The sequence below is a fragment of the Cetorhinus maximus genome, chromosome 11 (assembly GCF_964194155.1).
Source record: "Cetorhinus maximus chromosome 11, sCetMax3.hap1.1, whole genome shotgun sequence".
In the NCBI taxonomy this organism is placed as follows: Eukaryota; Metazoa; Chordata; class Chondrichthyes; order Lamniformes; family Cetorhinidae; genus Cetorhinus; species Cetorhinus maximus.
The window spans coordinates 108,442,793-108,462,503 of NC_135889.1; the positions used below are offsets into that span (position 1 = coordinate 108,442,793).

The 19,711-nt window shown below is 44.5% G+C and overlaps 1 protein-coding gene across 3 annotated transcripts in view; it reads left to right on the forward strand.

The window, feature by feature from the left end:
- The first annotated feature begins 8,156 nt into the window (after positions 1 to 8,156).
- tfcp2l1 (transcription factor CP2-like 1) overlaps positions 8,157 to 19,711 on the forward strand; it is a 46,548-nt gene continuing 34,993 nt past the window's right edge. For all 3 annotated transcript variants that reach the window (XM_078552575.1, XM_078552574.1, XM_078552576.1), the window contains exon 1: positions 8,157 to 8,307. In XM_078552575.1, the coding sequence (XP_078408701.1) occupies positions 8,237 to 8,307 (71 nt within the window). In that variant the 5' untranslated portion in view covers positions 8,157 to 8,236. The remainder of the gene's footprint in view (positions 8,308 to 19,711) is intronic.

The window sequence follows — 19,711 nt, forward strand, 5'->3', positions numbered from 1 at the left end:
ACCCTTAAGTGATTGTTTATATCACCATGAAGTCATGGAACAAACACTATGGGTTGAGGCCATTTCTAGAGTGAAAATTGGGTTTGCTTGTCCTGTGCACCGAGTTTAAATGGCCCAGTTGGGTTTGGGTTTCGCTCATGTCCTTGACATCCTGCCCCCTTTCCCCTACCGGCAAAAATTGTGCGGGCTCGGAATGGGGACGGCACTTCCACACCCAGGTCCCGTCCACCATTTTTAAAGGGCCTTGGAGTCTCCCTGACTTTGCCAAAAGTCTAGCCCATTATGAGGATGAAACGGCTCAGTGATTTATTGATATCAACATCACTTATATTTGAGAGCTTTAGAATTTTGTGCTCAGCGAGCATATGTGCTGGGAAATGAAACATTTCATTTTGAGCACCCATTCTTGGCATCAAACACTCCAAGATCATATATAGTATGATGAGGCCAGAGTAAATTTTTCATTATTCTGCCACACTGCACCTCAACCCAACCAGAGAAGCACACCCTTTATTGTACTAGTGTGACCATTAGTCCTGCTATAGAAGGGATTTTACCTTTATATTTTTAACAATATTTTCCCCTTCAGCCAGAAAGGTGGGACTGTCAAAGTTATGGAAGTTTTCATTGGTAACTGTATTGCTTTTTAATTGATTAGTAGGAAGTGTATTCTGTAACTGGGCAGGCCCTGTCAATTTTTTTCTCCTGTCTAAAAGGAGCATTCCATTCAGCCTAAGTGGAGCCCAGTAATACCTGACCAATGAGGGCTGATCAGTTCATCTGATAAAGCTGGAATTTCATATCTTGGTTAGGATTTTTATGCTCTACTGCAATCACTGAGTTGTGTCAAAGAGACCAGGTTGATAGCTCAGGCTGTTGTGCATACACAGCTATCTGGACTCTCTCTCTTTGCTGCAGAGAACAGTGTGAATCCCCCTCACTATATTGTCCCCTTCTACCACTACATTCCTGTTTGCTCCCCCCACTTGAATGGCTTCCTGTGCCATAGTGCCGCAGTCAGTCAGCTCATCCACCCTGTAGCCCCCACTCATCCAAACAAGCTGAAAGAACCTCGAATGTGCGGACAATTGCAGAGGTTGACACGCCTGTCCTCTGGGTCCCCTTACCTGCCTCAGTTGCAGTGACACCTTTCTGTCCCTGACCACCTTCCAAATCAGAAGACCCTAACCTATGGGGTGTGACTGCCTCCTGGTACAAAGCATCCAGGTAACTTGCCCCCTCCCTGATGTGTCACTGTCTGCAGCTCAGCAACCAGCTCAATTTCTGAGCCAAAGCTTCTCAAGCCACAAACACTGCAGATGTGTTTGTACTGGATTACACTGGTATCCAGGAGCACCCACAAACTGCAGCCTTGACACATCACCTATCGTGCCATCGTATGCACTTTAATTAACTACTTAATTATTTTATTCAATTATTTTCTTTTATGTATTTTATTAATCTTACCACAAATTCCTTGGTATTTTAAACCTTAGGACTGGAACAGACCTTAACCACTTATCAGATACTCACCAAACAGCTTTTTACCCTGTAATAGAGTAAGAACCAATTCCTACAGGGTGAAAAAGTTTTTAAAAAGCAAAAGGAGTGGAATGCCAACTTCCCCCCCCTCACCCACTTTCCACCCCCCCTCCTCACCCACTCCCCCCTCACTCACCCACCCCCCCCCTCACCCACTCAACCCCCCTTACCCAATCACCCCCTCACCCACTCTCTCCCACCCTCTCACCCACTCTCTCCCCCTCACCCCCACTCCCCCCACTCCTCTCCCACCCCCACTCTCCCCCCTCACCCCCACTACTCCCCTGCCTCCCCATCACTCCCCCCCCATTCTGCTCTCCCCTCCCCCCTGTTCTCCCCCCCAACTCTCCCCTCCCCTCTTTCCCCCAACTCTCCCCTCCCCCCCACCACTCCTCCCCCCACTCTTCTCCTCCACCCCCATTCCCCCCACTCTCCCCTCTCCCCCACAACTCTCCCCTCACCACCCTCTCCCCCCCCCTTTCCCTCCCCTCCTTTCCCTTTCCCTCCCCCTCCCTCTCTCCCTTTCCCTCCCCCTTCCTTCCCCCCCACCCCCATTACCCTCCCTTCTCCCTTTTATTGTTTTATTTTCATCTGCGGGGACAGACTTGGCCTCCGTTTAATGCCTCCTCCAAAGGATGGCACTTCTAACCGTGCAGTACTGAGCAAGTGCTGGAGTGAAGTCTCTGGGATAAAAACAAAAAGCTAAAAGCTACTGCAGATGCTGGAAATCCAAAACAAAAACAGAATTACCTGGAAAAACTCAGCAGGTCTGGCAGCATCGGCGGAGAAGAAATCAGTTAACGTTTCGAGCCTTCATGGCCCTTCGGCAGAACTGAAGCATAGTTAGAAGAAGGGAGAAATATAAATTGGTTTAAGGTGGGTGGGGGGGGGAGAGAGACATTGAGGGTGTGGTGATTGTGGAGATGAGCAGATAATCAAAAGATGTAACAGACAAAAGGGTCAAAGAGGTGTTGAAGGTGGTGATATTTGTCTGAGAAAAGTGCTAATTAAGAATGGAAGACAGGATATTCAAAGTACAGCTCTAGTGGGGGTGGGGTGGAAAGACTAACAAGGTTTTAGTTTAGATTTAAAAATAATGGAAATAGGTGGGGAAAGAAGAATCTATATAAATTATTGAAAAAAAAGCGGGGGGGGAGGGGGGGAAGAAACGGGGTGGGGATGGGGGGAGGGGGAGTTTAAGATCTAAAGTTGTTGAATTCAATATTCAGCCCGGAAGGCTGTAAAGTGCCTAGTCGGAAGATGAGGTGCTGTTTCTCCAGTTTGCGTTGGGCTTCACTGGAACAATGCAGCAAGATATGAATTGAATCCACAGCCTTATAAATTTAAGGCCTGAACTGAGCTAAAGCTGATGCCTAATCCCCTTGTCACTTTAATTGTTCCCACTTCACATCATCTGATGCATGGATTTGAAAATTTCATCCATGTTTTCAAATTCATCCATGGCCTCCTTCCCTTCCTATCCCTGTAAATCCTCCAGCTCTACGACCCTCCAATATATCTGCATTCTTCTAATTCTGGCCTCTTGTCTATCCTTGATTTTAATCAGTCCATCTCTAGCAACTGTGCCCTGGAAACGCTGGAATTCTCTTCCAAAGTTCTATCTTTCTTTCCTCCTTTAAGACTGTCCTTTAAATTTACTGCTTTTGGTCATCTGCTTAGTGTTAATTTTATAATGCTTCTGTGAGGTTGTGATGTTTTACTATATTGCCAAAAAGAGAAACATGTTGAAGCTTTTTGTCTTGCATATCAGGACAAGCACAAGAATGTCTAATTTCAGATGATCACACCAACTTGTCATAGAAGAGAAAAAGATGCTGATCAGTTAGCAAGCCAGCTCTGATTGGCCGAGGCATTGCCATGGCGAAAGCAAAAGAACTATAGGTTCCTGGGTAATTCAAAAAATGTGCAAGGCTTTTGTTTTCAACAAAGAACAGGTCCCTGTGTACGAATTTATGTTGCTTCTAGCAAGTGTAAGTGAGCCATGCTCTGAGCTTGATTAATCATCTTAAATTGGTTAGTGTAGCAACTAAGCACACTCAGGATTGTTCAGCAAGTGCAGCCCAATCACGGAATTGCATCTAACAGTAAACACAAATCCTAACAAAATCAGAGAATGAACCATTCCCTTCCCCAACTATGTGCACCCCACTCTCTTCTTGCTCAGAATTGAACAGCTAATAAAAGGTATTGGATGAATAATATGGGGAATGGGAAATCCTACTAATACACTACAATGCAAGTGGCATGGAGCGATGTTCAAGTCAAGTTCTGGCTGCAGAAAAGGGACTGCACTTGGGGTTTGAAACTGGCAGAGGGCATTGAACAGATTTAGAGTAGAATTGCAATTAGTGTTGCAAAGTGTTTGTATCATGTGAACTACTGTTCAGCCCCTGAAAATGAAAATGCATCCTGAAAATCCATGAGTACTAATATAAGGGAATGGTAGCATAGTGGTAATGTTACTGGACTAGTAACTCTGGACTAATGTTCTGGAGGCATGAGTTTAAATGGGGGAATTTAAATTAAATTAATTAAATCAGAGGAAATAAAAACTAGTCATCAGTAATGATGTTTATGAAACTACTGGATTGTCATAAAAACCCATCTGGCTTCTTGTTCTCCTTAGGGGGAGAAAATCTGCCATCCTTACCCAGTCTGGCCTCTTTGTGACTCTAAACCCACAGCAATGTGATTGAATCTCAACTGCCCTCTGCCCTAGCAAGGCAACCCAGTTGTGTCAAACTGCTACAGAAAAGTTGACTAAGAATAATAACGGATGCCTCACCCGACACTAACCTATGAACGTGAAATGACAAAGGCGTATCCTTTCCAGTTGACCCTCCTCACCAACAAGGATAAAAGTAGCTGATGTATGGGAACACCACCACCTGCAAGTTTGTTTATCAAAGATATACTTTACTCAGAATTTTTAATGTCACATTACTTAACAATTCAAATGTAAAGTTAGATAAAGCACATGCTTTCAATGCAGTATGCGGCATTCTGAGTTGCCTTACTGCACTTACAGGTTATATTTACAACATTCATTTGACGTCAAACATACAGCCTGAGGGGTTTTACACGATTTCCAGCTCATTCCCCTCCAATTTACACACCATTCTGACTTCGAACTATGTCACTGTTCCTTCAACTGTCTCTGGATCAAAATCCTGGCACTCCATCTCTAACAGCAATGTGGATGTACCTACACCACATGCACTGCAGCGGTTCAAGAAGGCAGCTCACCACCACCTTCTCAAGGGCAATTAGGAATGGACAATAAATGCTGGCATTGCCAGCGATGCTCATATCCCATGAACGAATGAGAAAAAAAACTCTCTGATTAAAGTTTTCATGCTATGACTGGTTTAATTTAGATAAGGGCATTTTTCAGGTCACGTTTCTGCTCAGTGAAACTGGAATATCCAGTTCGCCTGGCGTGCAATGTTCAGCAAAAAAAAAACCTGGAAGACATTGGAGGATCACTTTTGCGTGTGAGTGCATTTATAATTGAAACTTGATTATACCGGTTTCATTCAAATCCTGCCCTCCCAGCGCCACCTTAACAGATCATCAGGTGACCGTGAGATATTTTGCAGGGCGTGGAATAGAAAACTGAGAAGCAACAGTTAGCCTGTGAGTGGGTGTTAACCAACCTATGCCGGTTGAGGCTCGGTGCGTGTATATTACCAAGTGGGTGTCTGCAAGTTTTTAATTCACCTTGAATAGATTTTTTCCATTGCTCCAGATTTACCCACTTCTTCCACTGTAACAACAGCTTATATTTAGATAGTGCCTTTAAGGTCATGAAACATACCAAAGTGTATCACAGGAGCTACGTAAGGAGCTATTGGGTCAGGTGACCAAAAGCTTGGTCAAAGTGGTAGTTCTCAAGAAGTGTCTTAAAGGGAGTAAGGTGGAGATGTGTAGGGAGGGAATTCCAGAGCTTGGGGCCCCAGGAACTGAAGGCCCGGCCATCAATGGCAGAGCAATTATAATAGGGAGTGCACAAGAGGCCAGAATTAGAGGAGCACAGATATCTCGGAGGATTGTCGAGTTGGAGGAGGTTGCAAAGATAGGGAGGGGTAAGGATTCCTCTTTAAAGTGCTGATTCGAGAGTCAGTTAGCTGATCCACTTTTCTTACCTTTAAAAAAGCAACAAATTGTCCGTTTATTTGATCACTTTTAAAAAATTAAACCTTAACATCAATAAACAGAAAATCAAACCCACTGCACACTTTTCTTTAAATATATCTAGATATTTCATTCCCACATGTTTCCCTTCAATCTTATCAATTTTACAAACACGTAATCTAACTTAAGCCTTGCAATATTTATAACAAAAACCTAAAATGCTGAAAATACTCAGCAGGGCAGGCAGCATCTGTAGGGAAAGAGTGTTAATGTTTCAGGCCGATGACCTTTCCTTAGAGATACATTTTATGTAAAGAGAGAACATTTAAAAATTGGCCAGAAATACAGACCTGATCTATGCTAGTTTCTATCTATTTGTTTTGGTACAAAACGAGTATAAAAGATTAAATCAACAATTTTGGAAAACTCAGAAATGGTCCAAAGCCGTGCCTATTTTGTTTTCTAAATTATGGTTCTGTTTTGTTATAGTATTGAATTTGTATTTTAGCTTTTAAAACACATGAGTCAATACCAGAAAAATACAATCTCCATAATAAATATCATGGATGGGATACAGGTTATTGAGGAGTTCAGCTGCAGTGAAAACATTCAGATATATGTATTTTATTCTGTAGCTTTTAATCTATTTGCCATAATTATACATCATTATAATGGGTGTAATTGACAAGGAATTTGGGGTAACCAAGAATGGAGGAATGTAACATGCAAAGGTTATGCACCCCTTCTGAGAATCAAAGTTTTCCCAATGCAAATTGGCTTTCATTGGAAAGGATTATTAGGAAGATAGACATTTCAAGTCCCACACCAGTGACTCGAGCACCAAAATTAAGGTTGAGACTCCAGTGCAGTACTGAGGGAGTGCTGCACTGTTGGAGGTGCCATCTTTTGGTTGAGATGTTAAATCAAGTCCCCATCTGCTCTCAGGTGGATACAAAATATCTGTTACAATCTCTGGAGAGACCAATAACCTTGAAAAGGATATTTGAATTTCTAGTGACTGATTGAAAGGATTACACAAGATTTCAAGTTTTAAGACTTTTACTGTAACAAACTAAAAACAAGACTGACTAAACACTTTTTGTGGGCAACTTAAACTCTACATTACACAAAAGTTTCTCCCATTTAACTTTTAACATGACCTAAAATCCCATGCCATGGTTAAATTTTACTCTGTTCCGCGAATGGTCACTTTTTTCTCACTGAACCCGTTCAAAGCTCTTCTCTGCTCCTGATGGCCTGCTTCATTTTCCTTTTCCAGCCAGGCAACTTCTAATCGCAGGACTGACTTTCACTGTGAGGGTTATCCTGGAGAATGAGGTGAAGTCTTTTTCAAATATGGGGTGGATAGATTACGAAACCGTCTATAAACTTTGGGTCTGTGTAAATAGTAAATGAGATACGCATTGAGATAAATTAATAGTGTCGGCCAGGACAACAGGACATCTGTCAACTCTTCAAATAGTTCTTTCAGATTTTTCACAGCACCTGGAGCAAGTGTGTTCGGTTTAACTGAACGGTAACACATCAACAACACAACACTACCAACAGCATTACCACCTTAGCCAGCTGATTTACTATGGATACGGGAGCTTCTTTCCCATGTTCTGTATTATTTCGGGATTGGATTTAAAAGTACCATGAGCACCAGGATTGTAATGAAATCTAGGTAGGAAATTATTGAAATGATAATGCTCGCCAGAACCTGCGGCCTTGGTACTATTCCCATGTCACAATGTTTCAGCTCGAAATATGCAGCAAGCCAGCCGAACATGCCAGGGAGGGGTATAAATTAATTTGAGATTCCCAATCCCAGATGATATGGTTCCCCTTCCACCCACCCCATAACCCAGTCAGGTGCATAACACACTTACAATGTTATAACAAGACTCACACTTAAATAGCGATTTTAACCCATTTAAAAGCTGCCAAGAGTTAAAATTGGGCTCAGGGTCTCTGTCCAATGAGCCTCCCTCCTCTAGGGTTCGGAACAGCAGCTGGATAAACGTCCATTCTTTAAAAAAAGAAACACCCAGCAATTTGAAAATGCGCATTATTACATGGAGAAAAATTTGGACTGTACTCCCGGGTAGACAAACTTGGGATTTCGCAAAGTTGGAACGCCACTGGCTACTTTGTATTTTAAGACAAGATTTTTCTCCTCCCTCGCCGGCTCCTATCTTTTCCTCTATTCGAGTGAAGTGGGTCATCCTGTAGCTCATTTTAACTACATTGATAAACATGCTTTTGTGTCGGTCGGTATTACGTCATGGCAATGAAATACAAGAAGGGAGGTGGAAAATCGGAAGTAAGGTGACATTTCAGGTTAACATGTGAAATGTTGATGTCAGCCTGCGAGAGGCGGGCCAGCCCTTTGCAGAAAGTGACATGACCTTGACGTCTCCCTGGCCAATAAAACGGGCCCGGGAAGCGGGGGCGGGGGTCGGTTCGGGATTTAGCGAGGGGTTAGGCTGCAGTCTCAGGCATTGCCCGCCCGCCTGCAGATACACCCAGCTCCACAATGTTGTTTTGGCACACGCAGCCCGAGCACTTCCACCACCAGCAGCAGCACACGGCAACCAGTTACCTTCGGTAAGTGACTGGTCAGGTCAAAGCGAGAGAGAGAGAACAAAACCCAACAGGTTGACTGGAAAAGCCAAAAGGATTCCCGTGGAGATTTAGTCAAACTTTATAGGGGTGGCTGTGGAATATGTGTGTGCATTTGGGGTGTGTGTATGTGTCTGCGGATTGGGGATTCATTTCCACGGATCCAACCACCGGGGAGGATACTCCGAACTTTGTTTTGCGCTTAAAGTTAGATACTTGAAAGGGTAGGGGGGCTGGAGAGGAGGGGAAAGATTGCAGGGCTGTGGAACCGAAGCAGGGATAATTCTTTCGAGTTATCAACAGTCACAGATTGCAACTCTTTCGAGTACAATCACAGTTCTTGGTTTCGAAGCAGGGAAGTGGGGGACTAAATGAATTGTTATAGAACCACAGGCAGCACAGAAACAGGCTCTTCAGCCCATCGTGTCATCAAGCACCTATTTATTCTAACCCCATTTTCCAGCACTTGGTCTGTAGCCCTATGTATGCTATGGCGTTTCAAGTGCTCATCTCAATACTTCTAAAATGTGAGGGTTCCTGCCTCTACCACCCCCTCAGGCAGTGTGTCCCAGACTCCAACCACTCTCTGGATGAAAAAATCTTTCCTCAAATCCCCTCTAAACCTCCTGCCCCTTACCTTAAATCTATGCCCCCTTGTTATTGACACATCCTCTACGGGGAAAAGTTTCTTCCTACCTACCCTATCTATGCCCCTCATAATTTTGTACACCTCTATCAGGTACCCCCTCAGCCTTCTCTGCTCTAAGGAAAGCACCCCTAGCCTATCTAGTCTCTCTTCGTAGCTGAAACGCTCCAGCCCAGGCAACATCCTAGTGAATCTCCTCTGCAACCTCCCCAGATTTCTCCTTGAACTAGCACACACAGGATGGGCTGAACAGCCTCTTTCTATGTCAACTTGCTTTGCAGTTTAGAATGGTCACTTCAGTCTTTAGTCATCCTGTGGGTTATTCTCCTCCACTTTTAGTGCTTGCGAAATTAAACAGCCAGAGCAATTAAAAATATCTTAAGACATTGAGCAATGAATATTAGACTGTCTAAAAATTCAAACAGGGACTTTATATTGTGGGAAAACTGAAAGCTGATGAAGGATTGCTCTCTATAATCATGATCTATATACAAGATTATATATTACTGTCCATCTGCAGAAAATATATTGTTCAAATATTTGTTGCAGCATGACAGGTTCCGTTTTCTACTTATGGCAAGGAAATTAACTTTGCAAACTATTCCTGGAGTGCACTAATGTAAAGGTTCTGAATTTTCTAGTTTAGATACTAACTAAGAGTTTATGTAAATACGGGCTTCCTTCTGTCTTTTCTGCAGGCTAAGGAAAGTATTGAATTAGTTGTTGATATTTCAGGAGTCATTGTACTTTTTTGGGCAATTATCATTTAGTCTGTGTTTATCAGGTACATTTTTCTAAGAGGGGGTGGGGAGAGAAATGGGGAAAGGAATGTACTGTATATTACAGAAATGGGCAGGGTCAGACCAGGGTTCACCCTGCTCCCTTAGCTTTACTGTTCTACGATACAGTATTAACTCTCTCCAAACAAAATGGCCTGTACTTTGCCAAACAACTCCCTCTCTCTCTGTACTTTGAGGGTATTTCATTCTGTTGTGCATTGGTTTACATTAAGTACAAAATATCTATACCCCTAATTGTCTTATAAACTTCCATGAGATAACCTGGAATAAGCCTGCCGTTGATGGGCCAAATAGCCTCAGAGCATTGACACTGAAGATCAGCACCAGGGATTTTTTCTCAGCATTGCTTCCTGCCCTTGGAAGTTTCTCTTGTTTCTTGGTATTCAGAACTGGTTATTCAAGATGCTATCGAACTAGAGCGCTATAAACTGGCCTCTTCTGATCCATATTGTACTACTTTGGCTATGTAGGTTTGGTTAGAAAGTTGTTACTATTCCAGCAGATTGCAGTGTTCAAATCAGTGCTCATATCCACTCTGAAGAGGATTTTAGTTTTGTGAAAGTATCAGTTTTTGCATCAGCTGCATTTAGCTAAACTGAAAGATGGTAGCATAAGATTAAAAATCAGTAAAACCTTAGAATGTATTCATATTATAGCGTGATCTGTGTGCAGTGGAAGTATCTTGTACTTGGTATAGGATGTATCGTCTAAAGGATAATAGAACAAGACTGGCAAACCAAATCACAACAATATGATCTATTTCACAGTGAAAGGATGGATTTGTTCAACCTTGTTCTATCCTTTATAGATTTCAGCGTACCACATTTGTCATGGAACCTGAAATCTGTTGCAACAACTTGCATTCATAGAGCAAATGTAACATAAATGTAACATGTAACATCACAAAGTATTTCACAGGAGTATTAGCAAACAAAATTTGACACTGAGCCACTGAAGGATATACTTGGACAGGCGAAGAAAGGTTTGATCAAAGAGAGAGGTTTTAAGGAACATCTTAAAGGAGAAGAGGGAGGTGGAGAGACGGAGAGGCTCAGAGGGAATTCCGGAATTCAGAGCCATGTCAACTAAAGGCACAGTCACCAGAAGTGGAGCAATTAAAATCAGGGATGTGCAAGAGGCCAGAATGGAAGGAAATGCCGATATCTTGAATGAGATGCCGATATCTTGGAGGGTACTGGTGCTGGAAGAGATGGCAGAGATAGAGGGAGGAGTGAGGTGAAGGAGGGATTTGAAGACAAGGGTGAGAGTTTTAAAATTGAGGCATTGCTTAAACAGGAACCAATGTAGGTCAGCAAGCACAGGGATGAAGGGTGAACAGGATTTGGTGCAAATTCAGATCAGCAGAATATATATCAGATCAATTTTTATTGCACTGTAGTCAGACTGCACCTCATTTTACTGTGTCCTGGGGTGACATTAGGATTTTGCTTGATAGGTGAATTAAGATGGGCCAAATGGCATTTCTCACCCTCAATAATCTTGAGATTTAATGCAATATTTGCCTTTGCTCTAAGACCCAGGGGAAGACTTTCAGTTTGTTACATTCTCAATTTACCTTTTCTGTCTTGTTTAAAGTCACTATTTCCTGCAGTGATAGGAAGTGATTGGTGATTTATTCAATTGTCACAAAGGGACATTATCTGGGCCGTTGAACAGTGACATTGCTTCCAAATATTAAACAGCGGATAATACTTCACATGGTTAGAGCCAAGCTCAATAGTAAATGTTGCAGCAATGAGACATTTCCCAGGCTGTTTCTTTGGTCAGCTTTATAATAACAGAAAACAAACCATATCTAATTCTAGAATTGAGATTGATTGATGCAGCAGGATTGCAGGTAGAACAGGTTTCTGAAGAGACAGCCTAATGCTGTGCCCTCTGGTCATATTAACATTTGGACACCCTGAAATGAGACAACAGGTGATTCGCAAGGCAGTCTGCACTGGACGCAACAACTTGTCCTCATCACATTCTTCTGAATTTGTTTTGGCTTCTGACAGTGCCTTCCAAATATTAAATATTTTAATCCTTTGCGTGGTACAGCAGCGAGACGTGGGGAGGGATACAGCCACACTCAAAAAAAAAAATAAGTGTTGCTCTCTGGAGGATTCCCCAAAATGTTCCTTTCAATTTGTGGCCGGTTTTGTGATCAACAGAAAACTGAGTGAATCTGGTTTTGGGGGTTAAAGTGGTCAGTAGTTGAGAGCCTTATTAAGATGCCCTGTACTGGGGAAGCCCATTGTGCATTGAGGATGGGGAGGTGAGCAGGGTGACTGTCCCTCAGATACGTTGCGTGTTCAAAAGCTCCTCCCTGTCCCTCTGCTCAGGATAGTTGCCCACCACCCCCGCTCCCATCCCCTCTGCCCACAACGCTCTGCACATCATGCAAGACGCTGAAAAGTGAGTCATGGGACTAGCTGTTGCATTTTACACTTAGACGTGCGAGAAACCTAACCTTGCAGTAAATGGTGACTGGTTCTATGAATGAAGTGTTGCTGATCTCTGTCAGCTGCTGATCATATATGTACAAAAAGCTTGTGAAAGAAGAAATCCATTTGATTCTTGATAGATTCAAATTGTTCCCTGGTTCCCCTCTTGTCCTCATTTCTTCTATTTTTGTCTACCAGTTCAGTCACTTGGCACGTACCCTGTGCTATATTCCTGAGCTAGAAGACAATCAAATTCATATTTTTTTAAAAACTTTTATGTTTGCAGCTAAAAAGAACTTCCTAATTTTTTTTTAAAAAAAGAAAATTTTTACATAGGATTATGTAGGATATATGGCACAGAAACAGACCATTCGGCCCAGCTAAATGCCAGTGTTTTCTCATCTAAATCTACCATTGTGATCATCTATTTCCTTCTCCCGCAAATGCTTGTCTTATTTCCCCTTAAACACATCTATACTATTTGCTTCATGTGATAGTGAGTTCCACATTCTCACCATTCTTTGGGTGAAGAAGTTTCTTCTGAATTCCCTATTGGATTTCTTGGTGACCATCTTATAGAACCATAGAACCATAGAACACTACAGCACAGAAAACAGGCCATTCGGCCCTTCTAGTCTGTGCTGAAATATTATTCCGCTAGTCCCATTGACCTACACCTAGTCCATAACCCTCCAGACCTCTCCCATCCATTATATTGATGCTTTCTAGTTGTACTCTTCCCCACAGGAGAAATTATTTGTTGGTTGGGGGGGGGTGAGATTTTTTATGGGGCCTGCAAGAGTGGGAAACGCGGTGGGCAGGGTGACTTTAATTAGGCGGCAGCTCAAATGTTGCTTTCCCAATGGCGGGTTCAAATGTAGAGATTAATTCAGTGGTGTGCTTTTGGCTGGTCAGGCCTCACATCAACCATGGCAGCTTCCTACTTGTAATATGTTTGCATGCTGTGAATATTGAATACATTAAAACACTTTGTAATTGCATCCTAGCCTCATGGTAAATTCCGTCGAGAATCTTGCGGAACTCCGCAGGCTCACTTTCATCTAAAGGGTGAGATGCAACAGTTGGCTTTGTGCAGTTGTGTCTGGGGCCTGTGGTTTCCCTTGTTGAGCTCTGGGGCACTAGGGAGGAGAGCAGGAGAACGGTAGCTTGGAATGAACTCTCAGGACTGGCAAAGGTGAGTCAGTGGTGGAGGGGGAGGTATGGAATGGGGTCAGGGACGTGGCGGAGTGAAGTGGGAAGGGCCTGGCGTCCTGGGTGTGGTGGGGATGTGTGGGGACAGTAAGTCAAGGTAGGAAAATGAAGGGCCTAAAGGCCGATGCCAGTACTGTCTACATGTGAGTCCATCCCAGAATGTTGGCTGGCAGAGTCCTTACAGGGGTTTGAGCTCACCTACAACATTTCAGTTATCCCCACTGAGCGTGATCTCAGACAATGTCCTTTACAATGCATAGAAAGGAGGGCCAGCTGAGCCTGCAAGTTCAGCCCTGTCCCGCAGAGTGGCGAATACAACACTGGACACTAACATGAACATTCAATAAAGAGTGAATGCAAAAACACAACATTGTTTCTTCCACAATAAAAGAAATGTCTCCCCTGTAACCATCATTGTGTGCCGACTGTGAGGCGTGCCAGTACATTTAGCTCCCTGACTAAGCTAGCCTCAACAAATAACAATGATGCACACGTGAATAAAGTGAAATCAATGTAGTGTGAATTATTTATAAGTGAAATTTAATATTGATTGATGCCTGTGCCACCTTTATGCTCTCAGTAAGTCTTATTCTAACTGCAGTGGAATTGGGCAGGAAAGTTTTGGCCATTTGCCCCCGTTTATCCAGAAGGCCCTTTTATAGCCCGCCTGTAACCTGCTGCATTGTCAGCTGATGTCAGGTTTCACCACTGAAAAGCGGCCCCGCCGCGTGATCGCATGCATGTTGCGGCATTTTAAACTTCAATAAGAATCGTGTGGGAACCAGCAAGAAGCACATGAGTGGATGCGGCGCACACTTCTGGTCCTGCCGCTGGCAACGGGAGGCCATGGTTAAAATTCCACCCACTATCTCCGCATCCACTCGGTCAAAATCTTCCACAATTTTAAAGCTGTCTATTAGGTCACCCCTCTGCATTTTTCAAGAGAGAAGCGACCTGGCCTGTCAATCATTTGCTGATATGTATATCAAGGCCAATTAATTTTTTCTATAATAACCCAATAACTCTCCTGTACAGTATATATAATTGGTGGAATATTCTGCACTGAGTCCCTGCTGAAGTGGCAGGATCATTTCTGACCACCTAAATTGTCTGCCTTGCTGTTGCTCTTTCCCAGAACAAACTAATTATCAATCCGCCTCTGGGTTCCCCAGTTGTTCAGAGAGGGTTTGCTGGAGTACGTGCCTGAAGCAGCAGTGATGGATCTCTGTCTAGATGGACCCCAATAAGGCTCAGAATGGTAGGAGTGATTGGAGGAAACAATCCCTTGCGAGGGAGGAAGGGGCTGCAGCGTGGTTGGAAGGTGTGGAAAGGTTTCCATTCCACCCCGCCCACCACCCCCCATCCCCAATTCATGGACTCTCCTCTGGAGGTGATGATACACAAGCAGTGAGGGTATGGAGACTGTAGATGGCACATGGCTTCAAATGGCTGTCAGCAGCAGGAGTGCGTTGCCAAGGATTTGGATCTAGTGTCATAAAAGTTTCAATGGCCTCATGAGGTCCGTCAAGGTAAGTGTGCTACAACACTTGGCTTGCAGCCATCACTCCCAAAAATCTCCCGAGCATTCTCCTCCTCTGACTGACATTCCTTGCTCTCACCTACATTCCTTTCTCTGCAACCTCCTCCTCAAATCTCCACCTTAATAAACTTACCCTCTTACTCCCATTCTTCATAGTTGCCCTCCTCCAATGTCTACTCGTCATCCTCAACAATCAGGGAACTTTTCACATTCCTAACTCTCTGCCTTTTCTCTCATTGCAGGTGAAGAGAGCCCACAACTCCAGGGAGAGGCAGAGAACTAGGGGTGGAGCTATAACCATGGGTAACGATGACGACTCTGACCTCAATGGAGGATGAAACCCTGGATAAGGGCAGGGTGGCGGCAGTGCAGCACATTGGTGATGGAAAGATGAGAGTGGTCCAGAGACCTGGTGACATCATTAGATATCACACTGTCACCAATATATGATATGTCATGATCTGCACATTGCTAACTTGGAGACCTGTTTCACTTATGTTCAACACTAACTCATGTCTTTCACCTCCCACAGATGCTTTGCTGGAACTGGTGGGGCAATGACGGAGGAGCTCAAGGAGTCCTCCAAGGAGGACCAACGCTCAGAGGGTGCACCATCAAATGACTCTGCACACCTTCCAGCAGCATAGATACACTCACCTCAGTCGGTTGGGCATCATAGATAGATAGTATGTATCTAGTGGCACAAGCTGAGGAGCACATCACACAGGAGCCAGTGATGGAGACAGGGACAGTAATGGAGAGTTCCTGTCAGAGGACGCAGGACACTCCAAGCTCTGTTCAGCGAGATGCAGATACTGAGCCTCAGGGGCCACACACTAAATGGGGTACTTGTGAAGCAGCAATCGGAAACGTTTGAGCATCTGTCAAAATTCCCAGAGTTATTTTGCAACCTTGCAAAGAAAATGGGAGAGCCCATCTCTATTGTGAGCAGTGCAATACCTCAGACATTTGCACTGATGACCGTTTCCAATGATATGGTCGATCTCATGGAGAGTCATACACAACAGCGCACTGAGTGCCGGTTGGTCCACATTGATGGCCTGCGCACCATGACTGCCAGTTTACGGGATGTTGATCAAAGCCTCACCTTGATGGTGGAACCCGAGACTGACATGCAGCCAAGTGCTGTCCCACTCTTGGTTAGCAGGTGGGCTCTGAGAGGGAAGGTGGAGACAGGGATGATGGATGTGAGGGCTTTTCTCATGGTGCCCCCTATTGGCCTTTACCTTCTCCTCATCCCTTCACAGAGCCACACACGTGTTCTGCCTCGATGACCGAGTCTGCCCCTGCACAAATGGCAGTCTTTGGCAGGACTCTCATGGGATCCACAACCCAGAGGATGTCCTCCAAAAGGAGACTTGCTGATACTGGGAGGGGCAGTTTTCATAAGGGTCATGATGGGAAGTGTACAAAACTGTAAATGCACTTCTCAAGTGAAGCGATTGCAGGCTTCTTGGACAGGCACCAATAGCACTTCAGGATGTTCCCCCTCCTCATCCACCACCTTCTTCTCCCCCTCCTTCGAGGATGCAAGGCACTCTCCACCTTCCTCTGGAACCAGTTCCACTCCACTGCATTACAATGTTGTGCAGGGTACAGTGCACCACAACTCTCAGGGAGACCCTTGGGACATACTGAAGGGCAGCTCCACATTGGTCAAGGCAGAGGAACCTTGTTTTGAGCAGGCCAATGTCTTGGTGGTGTTGGAGGTAGGATAGTCACATGAGTGCAGCCTGAAACCCGGCAGGCGGCGAAGCCCGCCCGCCCTCGGGGTTTGACTGGCCTCGTCCAGCTCAAAGTTAATACAGCTGGAAGCCCTCACAAACATGGCATCGATAACCGGGCTCATGTAGTTGTGGGCTACAGATTGAGAGATCCTACTTAGGTCAACAACTGACCTCTGAAATGATGCAGGGATGAAAAAGTTGAGGGCTGAGGTCACCTTGTTGGTCATGGGCAGTGGGTTGGCCACCTGCTGCTCCTGGGTGGAGATCTGCTTCCAAGAAGCTGCAGAGGCCTGCGACTGTCTGCCACGAGAACCTGAGCCCTCGGAGGCATTTCAGAGAAAGCGAGGAAGCTGACCCTTGACCTATACCCCCTTGTGTTGTAGATATCGTCTCCTTTGAGGTGAAGCCCTATGTTCAGCCCTTCTGTTCCGTGGAGGCGTATGTCAATGTGCAGAAGGCAGCTGGCCTTGTTGCAGGAGCTGAGGGACCTGGGTGTATATGTGCATAGATCATTGAAGGTGACAGGACAGGACAGGTGGAGAGAGCAGTTGTTAAAGCATACAGTATCCTAGGCTTTATTAATAATGCCGTAGAGAGCAAGAGCAAGGAGGTTATGCTGAATTTATATAAGACACTAGTTAGACCCCAGTTGGAGTATTGTGTACAGTTCTGGGCACCACACTTTAGGAGGGATGTGATCGTATTGGAGAGAGTGCAGAAGAAGTTTACAAGAATGGTTCCAGGGATGAGAAACTTCAGTTATGAAGATAGATTGGAGAGGTTGGGACTGTTCTCCTGGGGGAGGAGAAGAATAAGAGGAGATTTGATAGAGGTGTTCAAAACCATGAGGGGGTGGGACAGTGTAGATAGGAAGAAGCTGTTGCCGCTCATAAAAGGATTGAGAACGAGAGGGCGCAGATTTAAAGTGATTTGCAAAGGAAGCAAATGTGATGTGAGAAAAAACTTTTTCACACAGCAAGTGGTTTGGATATGAAATGCACCGCCTGGAAGTGTGGTGGAGGCAGGTTCAATCGAGGCACTCAAGTGGGCATAGATGATTGTTTAAATAGAACCAATGTGCAAGGGTTACGGGGAAAAGGCAGGAAAATGGCATTGAGTCATGCTGCTCATTCAGGGAGCTGGTGCAGACACGATGGGCTGAATGGCCTCCTCCTGCACCACAACAATTCTGTGATTCTGCTGCTGTGTTTGCTGAGCTAGAGGTCACTGCACCTTGTCCTGTTGCTCAGAGACTCATCCAACTGCCGAATAGATAGACCCAAGCCACAGCAAAGTCTCATAGGCAACAAAGTGAGATTACCCTCGAGTGGTATTCAAGGCCCCTGATATAAGTTGTTGTTCCCAATGAGATTAGTGATTTTAGATGGAAAGAACTGTTCCTGTCAGCGGAAAGGCCTTCACTGTGGCTGACCACAGTTTTGCCAGTTTCATCCTTTATGCTGCTCTTGCCAGCTCAGTTTCACTCTGTGCTGAATTCCAGCTGTGTACTCACCATCCTCCGACCTGGTGATGGGTTGCAGATACAGTGTGGAACCCGTGCGCTGCTGGGGAAGAAGGATTCCATTATTAATTGCTCAATTGCTTTCCTGCTGGAGTCACAACCTGCCCCGGGGAAAGCCGGAAGAGGGATTGATCGCGGGGGATCCTGACCCAAGGTCAGTTTCCGGGGCCTCTCCATTCTGCATGCTCAAGAAGCTGCTTCCGCCTAGTTGGGAAAGTTCTGCCCAATGACTCCATGTGGAATTTGGGACAGGGATGTAGTGTATTTACACGTGAAACATCAACAATAAAGAGAAAAAGGGGTTTTACACACTTGAGGGTGGGGAGAGGTGGGTGGGGGCTGGGGTGTGGGGGCTGGGGTGTGGGGGTACAAGCTCACAGTTTCAGGTTTCACAATAACTCCTAAGTTTGGACAATGCCCTGACCACTAAATAACTCGGTAAATGTAGATGAATCATTAATAGCTGATGCTAATCCCCGTTGGAAATGTAACTGGAGAATGGTTTCAGCTGCCATCAAAACTAAAAAGCAGGAAAGAGGTCATTTTTTTAAAGCCTAAGCTCAACAATGTTATTTAGGCACCAAATGAGCAGCAACAGAAGAAGACTTGCATTTATATAGCTTCATTCATTACTACAGGATGTCCAAAAGCATTTTACAGCCGATTAAATACTTTTGAAGTGTGGTCACTGTTGTAATGTCGGAAACACAGCAGCCAGTTTATGCACAGCAAGCTCCCACAAACAACAATGTGATAGTGACTAGATAATCTTTTTTGTGTGATGTTGATTGAGGAGCAATTATTGGGCAGGACACCAGGGATAACTCCACTGCTCTTCTTTGCATTAGTGCCATGGAATCTTTTAAGTCTACCAGAGAGGGCTTGGTTTAGTGTCTCATCTGAACTACAGCACCTCTGACAGTGCAGCGCTCTCTCAATACTCCACGGGAGCCTCAGCCTTCACCTTTGTGCTCAAGTCCTGCAAGGGGACTTGAAACCACAACTAGAGGTGAACCAAATGAGCCATGGCTGACAGAAGCAACATACCCTCTCCTTTTTTTCTAGCAGCCGGACTGCTTCGAGGGAACATTGATAGAAACATTGGTTTTCTAGTCCAGAATGCTGTCAAAATCTCTCATTCACTGTCTTGTAACTCTCCTGGGATTCTCTATTTGCTATTCAATGAAGCCTTTGTGTCTGTGCAGCAAATGTAGCTTTTTTGGACTTTGACATGTTTATCATCTCGTGTTTGAAATGTGTAACTTGTTTGGGGAAAAAAATAGCAAAAACTAAAAATGATCTTACAGGCTTTTTCCATATTATCTGAACAATGAGTGACATATTGCTGTACATAGAATTACATCAGATTTAATGCACAGAAAACGGCCATTCAGCTCAACAGCTATTGTCGGTGGTTATTTGTCAGCTTCACACAAGCCTTCTCCTACCTTACTTCATGTAACTTAATTGA